Source organism: Notamacropus eugenii, chromosome 6 (genome assembly GCF_028372415.1).
Source record: "Notamacropus eugenii isolate mMacEug1 chromosome 6, mMacEug1.pri_v2, whole genome shotgun sequence".
In the NCBI taxonomy this organism is placed as follows: domain Eukaryota; kingdom Metazoa; phylum Chordata; class Mammalia; order Diprotodontia; family Macropodidae; genus Notamacropus; species Notamacropus eugenii.
In genome coordinates this window covers 135988163-136002963 of record NC_092877.1, presented here as the reverse complement: position 1 = coordinate 136002963, position 14801 = coordinate 135988163, and the positions used below count along the sequence as shown (strand labels likewise).

At 37.5% G+C, this 14801-nt stretch overlaps 2 protein-coding genes across 2 annotated transcripts in view; one reads left to right on the top strand and one right to left on the bottom strand.

The window, feature by feature from the left end:
- Positions 1-14801, top strand: part of LOC140511854 (uncharacterized) — a 77730-nt gene that overhangs the window by 8611 nt on the left and 54318 nt on the right. The gene's annotated exons all lie outside the window — the stretch shown is intronic.
- LOC140511855 (uncharacterized) lies at positions 2738-14793 on the bottom strand. The gene is made up of 4 exons (XM_072621080.1): positions 14735-14793; positions 14505-14650; positions 12806-12914; positions 2738-4891 (listed from the first exon to the last, which is right to left on the bottom strand). The coding sequence occupies exon 4, from the start codon at positions 3936-3938 to the stop codon at positions 2808-2810; it is 1131 nt and encodes a 376-aa protein (XP_072477181.1). The 5' UTR covers positions 3939-4891; positions 12806-12914; positions 14505-14650; positions 14735-14793; the 3' UTR covers positions 2738-2807.

The window sequence follows — 14801 nt, the reverse complement described above, 5'->3', positions numbered from 1 at the left end:
TTATAGATATCTGCATTTGAGCTTTTAACATTTTGTTCCAGAATTTTAAAACTTATTAATCTGTAGTAGTGTTTATCTGCCACCTAGAGGTCGTGAAAGTTTCTGCTTTTTATAAATTCTAGAGACATAAGATCCTCTGCATATATTTTCCTTTCTGTACCTAGCCCAGTACCCATGCCTAATAAGTGCTCAGTAATTAATTTCATATACTTTTCTGGTGCTCAGCTCATCCTAGAGCTTTAGCAGGTCATATCAAATTACCTTGTAGAGAATACAGTTAGTCATGGTGGCAGCCTGTGATGCCAGCTACCAGGAAGGCTGAGATTGATGGCTCTCTTGAGCTTGGGAGTACTATCCCAATTCCAGAATCAACATGATGAGCTTCTGGTAATGTGACTTACCAGATTACTTAAGTAGGGAAGCAATCTATATCAGAAATGGAATGTCTAAGCTCCTATGCTGATCAGTAGTAGAACTGGGCCAACAGTAGACCCTGTACTTAAAGTTTGGGGAAAAAAAAAGTTAGCCCCATGACCCCATTGTCAGACTCTACCAATTACAAATTCATTTGGGTAATCAAGCTTCTCTAAAAAAACCTCACCTCCAAGAAGAACAAACCTTTTACACACACACACACACACACACACACACACACACACACACACACACACACACACACACCTTAATTACTTTAACCTTGTTATCATGTTTCCTAAAACCTACCATTTTAGGGGAAAGGAATTTAGTGGTAATTTTTGAGCCTGGAATACCTCAGACGTAGTGACTTTGAACACTATGAAGACAATGGGTACCTGGGGAATAGAGAAGAAAGAGGCTCTTGATGGTAATAACTGCTATGTCACACTGAAAATTATCTTGAGTATTTTTTAGGAAGGAGGCAAGAGAGGCAGATTCCTTGAAGTTGCCTTTAAAAATAGAACTGGAAAACTAAAAGAGGATGAGTAAACCAACAAAAAGCTTCTATGTAATAATAATAATTATTATATTATATATATACATATATGTGTTATATATACATATATGTGTGTACCTTCAAGGGAAACAAAGGAAAAGGCTCCAGAAGCACACAGTGAACTAGTTGTTAAAAATTCCATCAGAGATGACACAAGAAATCCTGAGAGACATGCTCAAAAGAAGATCAGACATACTAAGAGAATTAAAATGAGAAATCAAATTTATTTTTAAGAATAACAAGAAAAATTAAATGACCAAATAGAGCCAGAAGATTTCCAGAAAAAAAATGAGAAAGCCTATAATGATGGAAAATATGTATAACAAATCTAGACATTTCAGAAGACTCCTACAGAAGTAGGATTAATGGAATAGAGAAAATAATGATAGTACTGTTGGAATGGCAGAAAAACCTGAAGAAGGAATGGAGGTGAAATTTGCAATTTTACGTGACAATTTAATAGCAGTTCAAGGAAAGCAAACCTTAGAATTATTTGGGCCCTAGAAAATATAAAAAAAGAGATGCACATCTGATCACCATTTGCAGCATCACTGTGATATTCACAGTGCCTACGGCGGCCATGAATATCCCAGCACAATTCTGAATCCAGAAATACAACAGATTCTTCACACAGAAGACAGAACCAAAACATCTATAGAGATACCAGAAAGCCAAATCCACCATAGTAACAAAAATCCATACACAGTGACAATGCAGAGAACAACATCATCCCCAAGCCTTCCCCCTGCTAGACTTCCTATAAACTAGCTCCATTAAACAAATCACAAACAGGCCTCCTTAAACAAAATTACAAACTCTTTTACTCATGCTAGCCAGCTGCCTGCTTGCCTGCATCTTTCCTAGCTCTGACTAGACTCTGACCAATTTCCTCTCAGTTCCACCTCTTCCTGTTCCATCCTTCCTTTTCTACCTATTCAGCAAACTCCTCCCACCACAGACTCATGTGACTCAAGCTTCCAAGTGACCTAGGAAGGTCACATGGGCCTATTAAAAATATCTTCCCATTTAAATAACCCTTACACCGTTTGAGGAGTTTAAAAAAAAAAATTTCCCAGACCTATCAAAAACAGTGATGTTCCACAAATAGAAAGGACTCAGTAAGGAGAAAGTTAAAATTCATTTTACCAGGAATATCATCATGAACTTATAAATTATATCTATAAAGGAAAAATCTTTTAAGCAGCTGGGTAGAAAAATCTAAGTTTTTTAAAAGTCAATAAAAATTTTGCCAGATTTTTCTGGGAAAAAAAATGAATTATCAGGTATTTTTCCTTTTTCCACAGCAATTTATAAAAACAATTTACTAAGATGCAAAGGAAGTTTCAATCTACAATCATAGATGGAATATCAACATTAACAAAATCATGGATCCTTTAGATATCAAGAAATAAAATAGTATTTCATAGTAGCAAAGGGGAAAAAAAGGGAAAATATAGTGAAAAGGACTAGGAGAGAGTGTGTTGCAATTTCCAGGTGAATCTGTGCTTGACAGAGTGGGTGAGGGTAGGTGTCAGGTTTTAGAAATATTTACTAATTTTGTAGTATATGTGGAAACTGTGGTTTTTTAAATCTGGTTATATTTGGCTTAGTTACATAAATAGAAAAATAAGACTATTTGTTTAAACTTTTAGCAAAACAACAGTTCAAAAAAGAATAGTACAAGATAAGAAAACCAAGCAATTTTATCATTAAGTATAAATGGAATGATTTCCCCCACAAAAAGACAAAAATTACAGAACTATGTTGGCTATAACAGATACATTAAAATTTTATATTTTCATAACTCTTAGCACAGTGTTATAAATCTAAAAGGTTATTTTTTGGTCAGGAAGCTCTGGAAATCCCTTATTTCGTTGAATGACTTTCTCCTTGCCTGAAATGTTATGCTGAACTTTGCTGGGTAGTTGATCCTCGGTTGGAGTCCCAACTCCTTTGCCTTACGGAATATTGGGTTCCAATTCTTTCGATCTTTTAATGTAGAAGCTGCAAGGTCCTGTGTGATCCTGACTGTGTGACCTTGATATTTAAATTGTTTCTTTCTGGCTGCTTGTAGTATTTTCTCCTTCACTTGATAGCTCTGGAATTTGGCAACTATATTTCTTGGGGTTTTGAGTTTGGGATCCCTTTCCGGTGGGGAACGGTGGATTCTTTCGATGACTATTTTGCCCTCTGAGTCTAGTACTTCTGGGCAGTTTTCCTTGATGATTTCCTGGAAGATATTGTCCAGACTCTTTTCTTCATCATGGGTTTCTGGCAGGCCAATAATTCTTAGATTTTCTCTCCTGGATCTATTTTCCAGGTCAGTTGTTTTTCCAATTAAATATTTTAGATTTTCTTCCATCTTTTCATTCTTTAGGTTTTGTTTGACTGACTCTTGTTGCCTCATTGAGTCATTAGTTTCTACTTGCCCAATTCTAATCTTGATCGTATTGTTTTCTTCAGTTAGCTTTCGCATCTCCTTTTCCATCTGGCCAATTTTTCCCTTTAAGGAGCTATTTTCTCCATTTAATTTTTGTACTTCTTTTTCCATTCGACCAATTTTCCCAGTTAGGTTTTGGGTTTCCTTTTCCATCTGATCAATTTTCCCTATTAGGTTTTGAGTTTCCTTTTCCGTTTGATTAACTCTTCCTTTTAGGGAATTATTCTCTCCAGTTAATTTTTGAACTTCCTTTTCCATTTCTTCAATTTTCTTTTTCAGATTGATGTTCTCATCAGTGAATTCTTTTTTTATGGTTTTAAAATCACTGGCCAGTTTTTCTTTTATATCCTTCTTCAGACGTTCCAGGTAATCTAGTTGTGCTTGCGAGAAATTCATAGTCCCATCTGAGGTTTCAGATGGAAGTACAGTCTCAGCTCTGACCTCTTTGGTGTTTGTGTTTTGGTCCTTATCCCCATAGAAAGATTCTATGGTTTTTTCACTTTTCGTCTGCTTTTTCCGATTCATGATGTTGGCTGAGTGTTGTAGCTTTTGGTTCTTTCAGTCAGAAGATACAGATCTTTTAAGTTGAGTTGATGTTTGTCTAGGCTAAAAGCAGGCTTTTTTTTTTGTTGTTGTTGTTGTTTCCCAGATCAACCCTGGGTTTAGCTTGATAGGTGTGTGGGAGGTGTGGTCTGGTCTCAGGCTATCTCCTCAGCTGGCCTGAGGCAAAGGCAAGGTCCAGGGGGATGGTGATCCCAGCTTCCCTATTGTCTTCCCTTTTCCCCTGGAGGGCTGGGGCACGCCTAGAGGCTAATTCGTGTTCCCGCCCCTCCTGGGGCTCGTCTCCCGGGCTGAGGCTTGCTTGGGTCTCAGTGCGAATTTTTCTCTGCCCTGGGTCGTCTGTCCCTCCAGACAGCCTCCACCACGGTAGGAAGAATCCCCCTTTGCCACCTCTCCAGCCTCTGGTGTTACGAGACCACTCGCCCCTTTCTGCTGCTCCCACTGATCCAGGATCAATCTGGGGAAGAATTTTATGGTTCCCTCACGGTCATCGGGGGGGAGGGGAGAGCACTTACTGATCACTCCGGCATCCCAGCTTCTGGATGTTCAAGTAGTGACCCACTGAAGTCCCGTCTTTAGGCTGAAGATTTCAAAGGCTGTTGCGCTGATATCGTTGGCTCGGCCTGGCTTATCTCCTGCTCCGCTGGTCTCGCCCGCCACTCTCGGGCCCCTCGGTCGCCTCCGCCCTGCCGCGCCGACCGCGCTGCGCTGTGCGCCGGGCTCTTACCCCCGCGGAACAGATCCCTCCCGTGGACCTTCCAGTCCAGCCTGGGCTCCGAATCTGTCAAAGTCCGTCTCCCACTGGATTCTACACCTCCAAAGTCTGGTCAGACTCTCCCCCCAGAAATATCCAAAGGAGTTTTTCCAGGAGCTTAGGTGAGTCGTTGCTTTCACTCCGCCATCTTGGCTCCGCCTCTCTAAAAGGTTATTTTTTAAATTAAATTTTGGTTTTTCAGAGATCTGCCTCTCTCCCACTGAATTTCTCACCTTCCCCACCCCATTGAGAAAACAAGAAAAATGAAACCCATTACAAACATGTATAGTCAAGCAAAACAAATTTCCCCACAGGCCATCTCCAAAAAATATGTCTCACGTTTCATGTTTGAGTCTGTCATCTCCCTATCAGCAGGTGGGCAACATGTTTTATCTATAATAGGCTTATAATAAATGTTTGATGAATATATAAGTGAGTCTAATATAAAAAGAGCTACACATTTAAATTGAAAGTCCAATTTAAATTAAATTGAAATTGAATTAAATTAAAATTAAGCATACTACAGAAAGGTCAAGAAAATCTTGAGTTGTATTGAAGATACATAACAAAATGGATTTCAAGTATGAAAGCATCTGCAGAGGTAAACAGAAATATTTTACTGTGCTTAAAAACATTATATGTATGTGCATATACACACACATATATATGTATATACATTTCAAATAATACAGTAATTTACAAATGGAAAACTTACAATATTACAATCAAGGAAAAAGAAGTTATAGATTTGAATAGTGTTGAACAATATATGTGTTTGTGCATTTGAGGTATAGGAATAGAGCACTGTTTTAAGTAGAAATAGACACACTTAATTTCCAATCTCATTTCTGCTATTTTCTAGCTGTGTAATTCTGGGCTTGCCACTATAATTCTCTGTGCCTTAGGCAGTTCCCTAGAACTTACTTACTAAATTACAGATAGACTGAATTGGAGGAGAGGGTTCCTACACCAGGTATTCACTATGTTCATTAGACTATGAACTTCTAGAAAACAAGGATTGCCTTTTTACCTTTCTTTGTGTTCTTAACCTTTAACACAGTAAGTGCTTAATAAATATTTAGTGACTGACTCTGTTGACAAAATGGCAAATTAATTGAGCATTCACATACACATAATATGAGCAGGCTGTACTTCTTCCCTTAATGGGAGCCCTGGCACAACTTGAGCCCACAGTAATGAGACAAGTGAACTGCTATTTATTAGAGAAAGTACCAGGACATTAGATTCACATGGGTACTTATTTGTACCTGGACAGAGGATCACATGAGTCTGCACAGACTTGGAAGAAAGAAGAGAAGGGGAACACTTCATGGAAAAAGAACTGGAGTAAAAAAAGCGGCTTCTTGATTGTACAGTGATGGAGGGGGACAGCTGCAGTCTACATTTGGAGCAGGGAGATGGAATGGTGAACACATGGTCTGGTCTGGTCATGGAGTCCAAAAAGAATCCTGATCCCAGAGTTGAAGCAAGAAGTTTCACAGAATCCAATCTGCCATAAAAGTCAGCAGATTTTGGCCAATCCTGAGACACTCCTACAGAAATGCATAATGCATATGGCACTGAGTCTTAAGCTTTTTATCATCTTATGAGTCCTATGTTCTGAAGTGACTGTCATTCTACTAACATGTGGAATGTACATGTAACAAAACTGATTTAAAATATGGAAAGTATCTTCTGAGATAAGGAGTACTTTGCATAAAAACATGGTAAACACATAATTTTATACATATATATATATATATATATATATACACCAAAAAGCTTACAATATTATAACTAAGAAATATATACATAAAATGAATATTAGTAGACTTCAAAAAAAATCAAGGAAAAAATTACAGACTATGTTAAACAATATATGTGTCTGGGGAGGAGCCAAGATGGCAGAGTAGAAAGATACACATATGCTAGCTCCAAACCCACAGCCCATAAAATACCCGCAAAGAAGAACTTCCAACAAATTCCGGAGCAGCAGAAGCCACAGAACAACAGAGTGGAGGAGATACCTGTTCCAGAGAGACCTGAAAAACTGACACGAAAGGTCCTTCGCACACTGGCCTTGGAGCAGAGCCCAGCCTTGCCTTGGCTGCACGGCACTGAGAAGAGCAGATCCCAGCAGGCTTCAGGGACAGAATCTCCAGGGGCCACGCAGGTCCCTCCACCCACAGGCACCAAAGGTCAGTGAGAGGGTCTTTTCAGCTTGCCGAGAGGGGAGTGGGGTGTCTCCATAACTCAAGCCCCCTCGAGAGGCAGCAGCAGACAAGGGCTCCCAAAGCAGGCAGGAGCTCAGATCCATTGTTGAAGGTGTCAGCATAAACCCCCTGAGGGAACTGAGCCCTCTGTGGCGGCCCTGCCCCCACCTGAGCACCTGAACTTAATGTCACACTGAATAACAGCCCCGCCCCCACCAAAAGCCCTGAAGCTGGGAAGCAGCATTTGAATCTCAGCCCCCAAGCACTAGCTGGGCTGATCTGGAGACAAGGTGGGTGTGGAGAGGAAACTCAGAAGTCAAGTAACTGTCTGGGAAAATGCCCAGAAAAGGGAAAAAAAAAATAAGACCACAGAAGGTTACTTTCTTGGTGAACAGATATCTCCTCCCATCCTTTCTGATGAGGAAGAACAATGCTTACCATCAGGGAAAGGCATAGAAGTCATGGCTCCTGTATCCCAAACATCCAAATTAAATATTCAAGGGGCTCAGGCCATGGAAGAGCTCAAAAAAGATTTTGAAAATCAAGTAAGAGAGGTGGAGGAAAAACTGGGAAGAGAAATGAGAGAGATGCAAGAAAAGCATGAACAGCAGGTCAACACCTTGCTAAAGGAGACCCAAAAAAATGCTGAAGAAAATAACACCTTGAAAAATAGGTTAACAACTGGCAAAAGAGGTTCAAAAAGCCAATGAGGAGAAGAATGCTTTCAAAGGCAGAATTAGCCAACTGGAAAAGGAGGTTCAAAAGCTCACTGAACAATATATGTGTCTGTATGTAGTGTTTGTACATATGTATGTACGAATTTGTGGAATTGTGAAACTGGGTTGTTAGTAAAGGAGGAATTAGACTGTTCCCAATGGGGCCTCTATAGGATTACCCTTTTTTATATAGTGGCCAGAGGACAGCTGTACTACTTGATCCCTTTTGTGTTATTTACACATCTTTTGCAACTTAATTAAATATTTTTGTTGTTGGATTGGGAGCTAGATGGTTTGGTAATAGATGGTGTTGTCCTGGATTAGGGCTTCAGCTGTGATTTGCAAAATTGATCACCTGAAACAGCCATATTGAACTTGGGAAAAGTATCAAGGAATTCAGAGCAAAAATAATCAGAGACTTAAGTTGTTATATATATATATGTGATTATAATTTAATATAATTATCAAGGAATATACCTCTTTTTCCCAAGTTTAAATGAAATGTTCACAAAAATTCATCATATTCTTAATCATAAAGAAATTCTAGGTAAATTTAGGCAGAAATTTTGTATTTTTTATTTCCAGAACATAATTCAATAATCTAGACAAAAGTAGTGATCACCTGATGAAAAGGCATAGGTCAACATGGAAATCTGAAGCAAAAACAATAATAAATTATTATTGTACTGCCTGAAAGCCATGATCAAAAAAGACCCTAGATATCATCTCTCAAGAAATTATGAAGGAAAACTGCCCTGATGTTCTAGAACTAGAGGGTAAAACAGAAATTGAAAGAATCCACCAATCACCTCCTGAAAAAGATCCCAAAATGAAAACTCTCAGGAATATTATTATAGCCAAATTCCATAGTTCCTACATCAAGAAGAAAATATTGCAAGCAGTCATAAAGAAACAATAAAACAAATTTAAAAATTACAATCAAGATAACACAACATTTAGCAGTTTCTACATTAAGGGATTGGAGGGCTTGGGATGTAATATTCCAGAGGTCAAAGGAGCTAGGATTAAAACCAAGAATTACCTACCCAGCAAAACTAAGTGTGATCCATGAAGGGAAAAAACTGATATTCAGTGAGGTAGAGGAATTTAATGCATTCTTGAGAAAAGACCAGAGCTAAATAGAAAATTTTACTTTCAAATACAAGACTCAAGAGAAGCATGAAAAGGTAAACAGGAAAGAGAAATCACAAATGACTTACTGAAGTTGAACTGTTTACATTCCTACATGGAAAGATAATATTTGTAACTCATGAGACCTTTCAGTATTAGGGTAGTTGGAGGGAATATATAGAGACAGAGGGCACAGGGTGAGTTGAATATGAAGGGATGATATCTAAAAAATAAAATTTAGGGGTGTGAGAGAGGAGTGTACTGGGAAAAAGAGAAAGGGAAAGGTAGAATTGGGTAAATTATCTCACATAAAAAAGGCAAGAAAAAGCTTTTACAATGGAGAGGAAGGAGGAGGGAGGTGAGAGGGAAAGAATGAACCTTACTCTCATCAGATTTGGCTTAAGGAGGAAATAACATACACACTCAATTGGGTATGCAAACCTATCTTACCCTACAGGAACGTAGGGGGGAAGGGGATGAGAGAGGATGGGTAAAAGAAGGGAAGGCAGATTGAGGGAGGGGGTAATCAGAAACAAACACTTTTAAGGAGGGACAGAGTGAAAGGAGAGAGTAGAATAAATGACAGTGGAGGTGGGATAGGATGGAGGGAAATGTAGTTAGTCTTCTACAACATGACTATTATGGAAGTGTTTTGCATAACTACACATATATAACCTCTATCAAATTGTTTGTCCTCTCAATGAGGGTGGATGGGGAGGGAGGAAGGGAGAGAATTTGGAACTCAATTTCAAAAACAAATATTCAAAATTGTTTTTACATGTAACTGAGATATAAGAAACACAGGCAATGGGGGACAAAAATCTATCTTACTCTACAGGAAAATAGAAGGGAGAGGGGATAAGAGAAGGGGGGGAGGGAGGAAGTGATAGAAGGGAGGGCAGATTGAGAGAAGGGGTAATCAGAAGCAAAACAGTTGAGAAGGGACAGGGTGAGAGAGAGAAAAAGAGAGAATAGAATAAATAGAGGTAGGGGGAATAGGATGGAGGGAAATATAGTTGGTAATGATAACTGAAAAAAATTTTGTAGCAAATTTCTCGGATAAAGGTCTCATTTCTCTAAAAAGAAAACACTAATAAATTATCTTACATTTAATACAGATGTCAAAATCCATGGGATGTAGTTAGAGATAATTTAAACACCAAACATAACGTTTTTATACATCAAAAGAAAGCAGAATGGGAATTATAAAAATCACAGAATTAACAAAATGGATAACAATGAAATCAAGAGCTATTTTTAAAAATATCATTAAAATTATAAACAGTAACTTTAACAAAAACAAACAAAACTCAGATTACCAAAATGAGAGGAATCACAATGAAAAGAAAAATGGAAATTGTAAGAGATTATTATATATGTGTTATCTATGTGATAAATTCAGGAGTTTGAGAGAATGAATGCCTATCAAAGATGCACATTTTTTTAAAACCTCACTAATTTTGAAGTGTTTTAAATACCCAGAAGTGGAGCTTGTATTGAATTCTAGAAAAGCCTTTAAATCTTTCTGTGTAGGGGAGTGAAATAGTTAGACCTGTTGATGGTGGTGTTCAGTCATTTCAGTCATGTCTGACTCTCCATGATACCATTTGGGGTTTTCTTGGTGAAGATACTCCTTTCTTTCAGTGCAATAATATTCCATTAAATTCATACACTATAACTTGTTCAGCTATTCTAGAATCATTTGAAGCATACTTTATTTCCATCTTTTTATTGTTAAAAATAGTGCTAATATGAATTTTTAAAATATATGGGTCTTGTCTTGCTTGTATTAACTGTCTCAAGAGTTTAAACACAGTATCAGGATTAGTGAGCCAAAAGAAAAAGTCAAAAAGTTTGTAGTTAATAGGTCATATGCAAGTCTAATATACATTCATATAACGAACTGATCAAAATTTAAAGAAGGAATACTGTCTCCCCAGTGGACATGGTCAATAGATAAGCTATAATTTTGTGATTCTATAAGAACAAACAATTTTTGGAAGAGGAAACACAACATGTAAATAATCACTTAAAATTGCTGAAATTCCCTAATAGGATACATGAAAATTAAAACAACTTTGAGATGCCACCTCAGTCCAGTCAATCACTGTTGAGATGAGAAAACTAAGGTCAAAAGACTTACCCAAGTAGTAAGTTTGCAGAGCCAGTATTGAAACCTAGGTCCCCTGATTCCATATGTAGCCATCTTTTCTGTGATGCCATGCTGCCTCCCAAATGCATAGTTTTGTACAAAACAAAACTTCTAGTAGCTATTTGACATGTTCCCTTAAGTCAAAAATTTCCAACTTTTAAGAAATTAAAAGTTCATAACTGTTGTGAAACCAATCCTTTTGGGGGATATTTTGCAAGTATGCTTTAGGGTTGATTTTCTCCTTAGTAAAACTTTTTTTTTAATATGTGAAGATTAAAAAAAATTTTTTGCACTACTTACCTCATGGAATTGAGAAATGTGCAGATCACCATATATGTAGATATGAGCCACAGATGTAGCTATTTTAGCATGTTAGCCTCACTATGCCCCTTTCTTAGGAAGAAATATGGATGCAAATATGCGTTTATAATCTTTTACAGTGAAATTTTGAACCAAAAGGAAGCCACAAATACAGTGGCATGTATTGACATTAAAAATCTTAAATCTTTTGGATTCTATTTACAGAGGTGTTAAACATTTTAATGAAAAAATTTTAAAAATGAGGCCTGGCTCTTTACAATATATGTATCTCACTTTACTCATAACTTCCTTTCTGTTCAAAGTTTCATCATAAAAAAATCACATGCATAGTCAGGACTCTCTTGTAAAAACAAATGGGCATAATATATGAGTGATACTGCACATGTATATATTGCTTTGTATTTTCCTCTCAACAATCCTGACAGGTGAGTAGTGCAAGTATTATTTTCCCTATTTGATAGTTTAGGCCTGGGGCAGCTAGGTGGTGCAGTGGATAGAGCACCAGTGCAGGAGTCAGGAGAACCTGAGTTCAAATCTCACCTCAGACACTTGACACTCACTAGCTGTGTGACCTTGGGCAAGTCACTTATAACCCCAATTGCGTCATCCTGGGTCATCTCCAGTCACTGGATTCAGATGGCTCTGGAGTAGTGAGGCTGGTGACCTGCACAACCCTCTCTCACTCAAAACAAAGTCAAGTGCAAGTCATGTCATCATTTCTCTGATGGCACGCTCTTCTTGGGCAACAAAGGACAAACACACACACAGTTTAGGCCCAGATCTTTCTCTACATCTAGTGCTTTTTCTACCAGTCTCTCTTTATACAAGGAATCTATGTGGGAGAACCTTACCAATAGTCACAGTAGTCATTTCAGCACCTCTTCAGAGTTTTTACCTTTAGTTTAATGATTTTTAAGTTCCAAAGGTATTGCATCTTTGAAGATAAATAGTTTTTAGTATCGACCCTGAGTCTGTCTCATCTCTGATTCTAGATGTTAGTGCTTTTTATTTATGGAAATTAATTAACTTACTATAATTCACAATTTCAAGGTATGCACTAAAAAAATCTTTAATCAAATGAAATAGTTTACAAATATTACACTCTATGTGTTACATCTCATGCAGGATGCCTACTTTCTAATGACAAGCTGATGGAAGATCAGGAGTGAGCTAGTACAGCAGCATCTTCTCCCTCTAATGCTCTGATGCCAATAGGCCACTCCTCTTATTGATTAATCCATGTCCTGGATCAAGGTTGGTCTGCACAGCAGCACTAAGTAAACAGAATCACGTCCTCAACAGCAATACGATGCTTTTATGGATTAGGCTCTGCTGTGAAGAATCCTATAGCTTTTTAACTTGATGTAAAAGAAATTTCTAAAACAACTGAAGTTGAGTTTTTTGTTTCTGAGTTGTTATTTTTAAACCACATGACATTAAATGAACCCATAGGTAGTGGATAGAGTCAGAATGACTCATCTTCCGGAGGTCAAGTCTGGCCTCAAACACTTCCTAGCTGTGGGACCCTGGACAAGTCATTTCACCTTGTTTGTCTTGGTTTCTTCATCTGTCAAATGAGCTGCAGAAGGAAATGGCAAAGCACTCCAGTATCTCTGCCAAGGAAACCTCAGACAGGGTCACAGATAGACGTGCCTAAAACAATCAAATAAGAAAAATAAGAACTCACCAATCATTGCTTATTAGTCTAATCATTTTTGTGGTGAAGGAACTCATGCTTGCCTCAGAAGTATAAATTGTTCTGGTGGCCCTGTGATACCAGAACTATGATATATCCATAAATTTAATTTCAATTTACTCTCTAAATGAAAAGGAAAAAAATAGTTTGGTAAGTTTTTTATTTTTCTGTCAGTTCATTTTCACCTGCTTTTCTGTGTTGTAGCTAATCATAGCAAGTGCTTTGAGAAATTTTTATAGAATTGGAAAGGACCCTGGAGATTGTATAATCCAACCCCCTCATTTTATTAATAAGGAAACTCAAGCATGAACTGGACACAAGATCACGCACCCAGTAAGTAACTAGGCTGTGACTAGAAATGAGCTTCCACCATAGCAGTTGTTTCTCATTCGTAACAATGAATTTGCTATACCAATATCCATGGAAAGAACAACAAAATCAGAACAGTCTACAATTATAATGCCTAGATCTGTCACTTGAGAAGAGTTAAGAAAATTCACCGCTCTCCCTCTACAGGTTCAGAAATTCTGGGTATTACATATTGCACATATTACACGATTTAGTTAATGTATTTGTTGTGTTTGCTGAACCGCTTTTTTAGTCTCTTTTATTATAAGAGATGACTTGTAGGGTGTTCAGCAAGGAACTCTATATTTGGAAATGGAGATTATATAAAAACAAAAAAAATTATATAAAAAACAAAAATCAATAAAATCAAATGCACTTGCTATCATAGTTAAAATCCATATTTGTAAATAAATTTGTTAAACAGGAAATGAAAAATAAAAACAATACTTTTAAATATGGCTAAGAATGTATTTTTGTTGTCTGTTAAAAAGTGGCTTTTGATTCCCGTTATGTTGTGTTGGAGTTTCCTTGCTCTGTTGGTAAATATTGGAGGACAAATATCAATGGACCCCCATGAGAATTTGTTATTGATTATTAGCAGCTACCTATCTAGTCACTTTAACATCATAGAGTTGTAGTTAGAATTTTTTTAATATTGGTTCTAGAGAGGAAGAGAAAAGAGGGTTAGGAACTTTCTAAAGCCAACAGATTACTAAGGAGACAAAATAATACTTCTGAATGCTAGTAATGGTTTTGCCAGCTTAGTGCATAGTAAAAGGCAGAGTAGGAAAAGGGAAATAATGAAGAAAGAAATTAAATTCAGTTCCACAAGAATCTACTAAAGCACTTACTGTATGCCAAGTCTTGTGCCAGTTGTTAGTGATACAGAGACAAAAACAAAATGGCCCCCGCCTTCAGGGAGCTTACATTGTACAGCAGGTAATAAAACATGAAGACCAGAAAATAAATGCAAATTAATTTGTAGGGGCACAAAAAGAGAAAAGGAAAAGAGGGGAACAAGGTACAGGATGAAACACAAGCACTTATTATCAATATTAGGCAGGTAAGTGATGTGATGAATAAAGGGCTAAGCCTAGAAAAGAATTCAGATACGACCTCAGACATTTACTAGTTGTATGATTCTCCCTGGCAAGTCATTTAACCCTTCATCGTCAAATGAGGATAACGGTAGCACCTACCTTTCCAGGCTGTTGTGAGGATCAAATGAAACATTTGTAAAGTACTTCACAAACCTTTCAGAGCCCGTTAGAAGTAGTGATATCATGATTCACTGAACCCTGCACCCAAGTCCTTTTTTAAATTTATTGTTGTTGATCCTGAAAGACTACACAAGGATTACTAGAATTAGAAGAAGAAAACTCTATAAAAGGAAAGAAAAACAAGTGAAAGAATGCTCTTGGAAAATTACCAGAAAGTGAAGGTTCAAAGTCTTGACTCTCAGCACCACTGTTACTCAAACATTGAAAGATAAACTC

Bases quoted from the DNA above. Each gene is read 5' to 3' on its own strand.
- LOC140511855 (XM_072621080.1), bottom strand. From the start codon at position 3,938: ATGAATCGGAAAAAGCAGACGAAAAGTGAAAAAACCATAGAATCTTTC.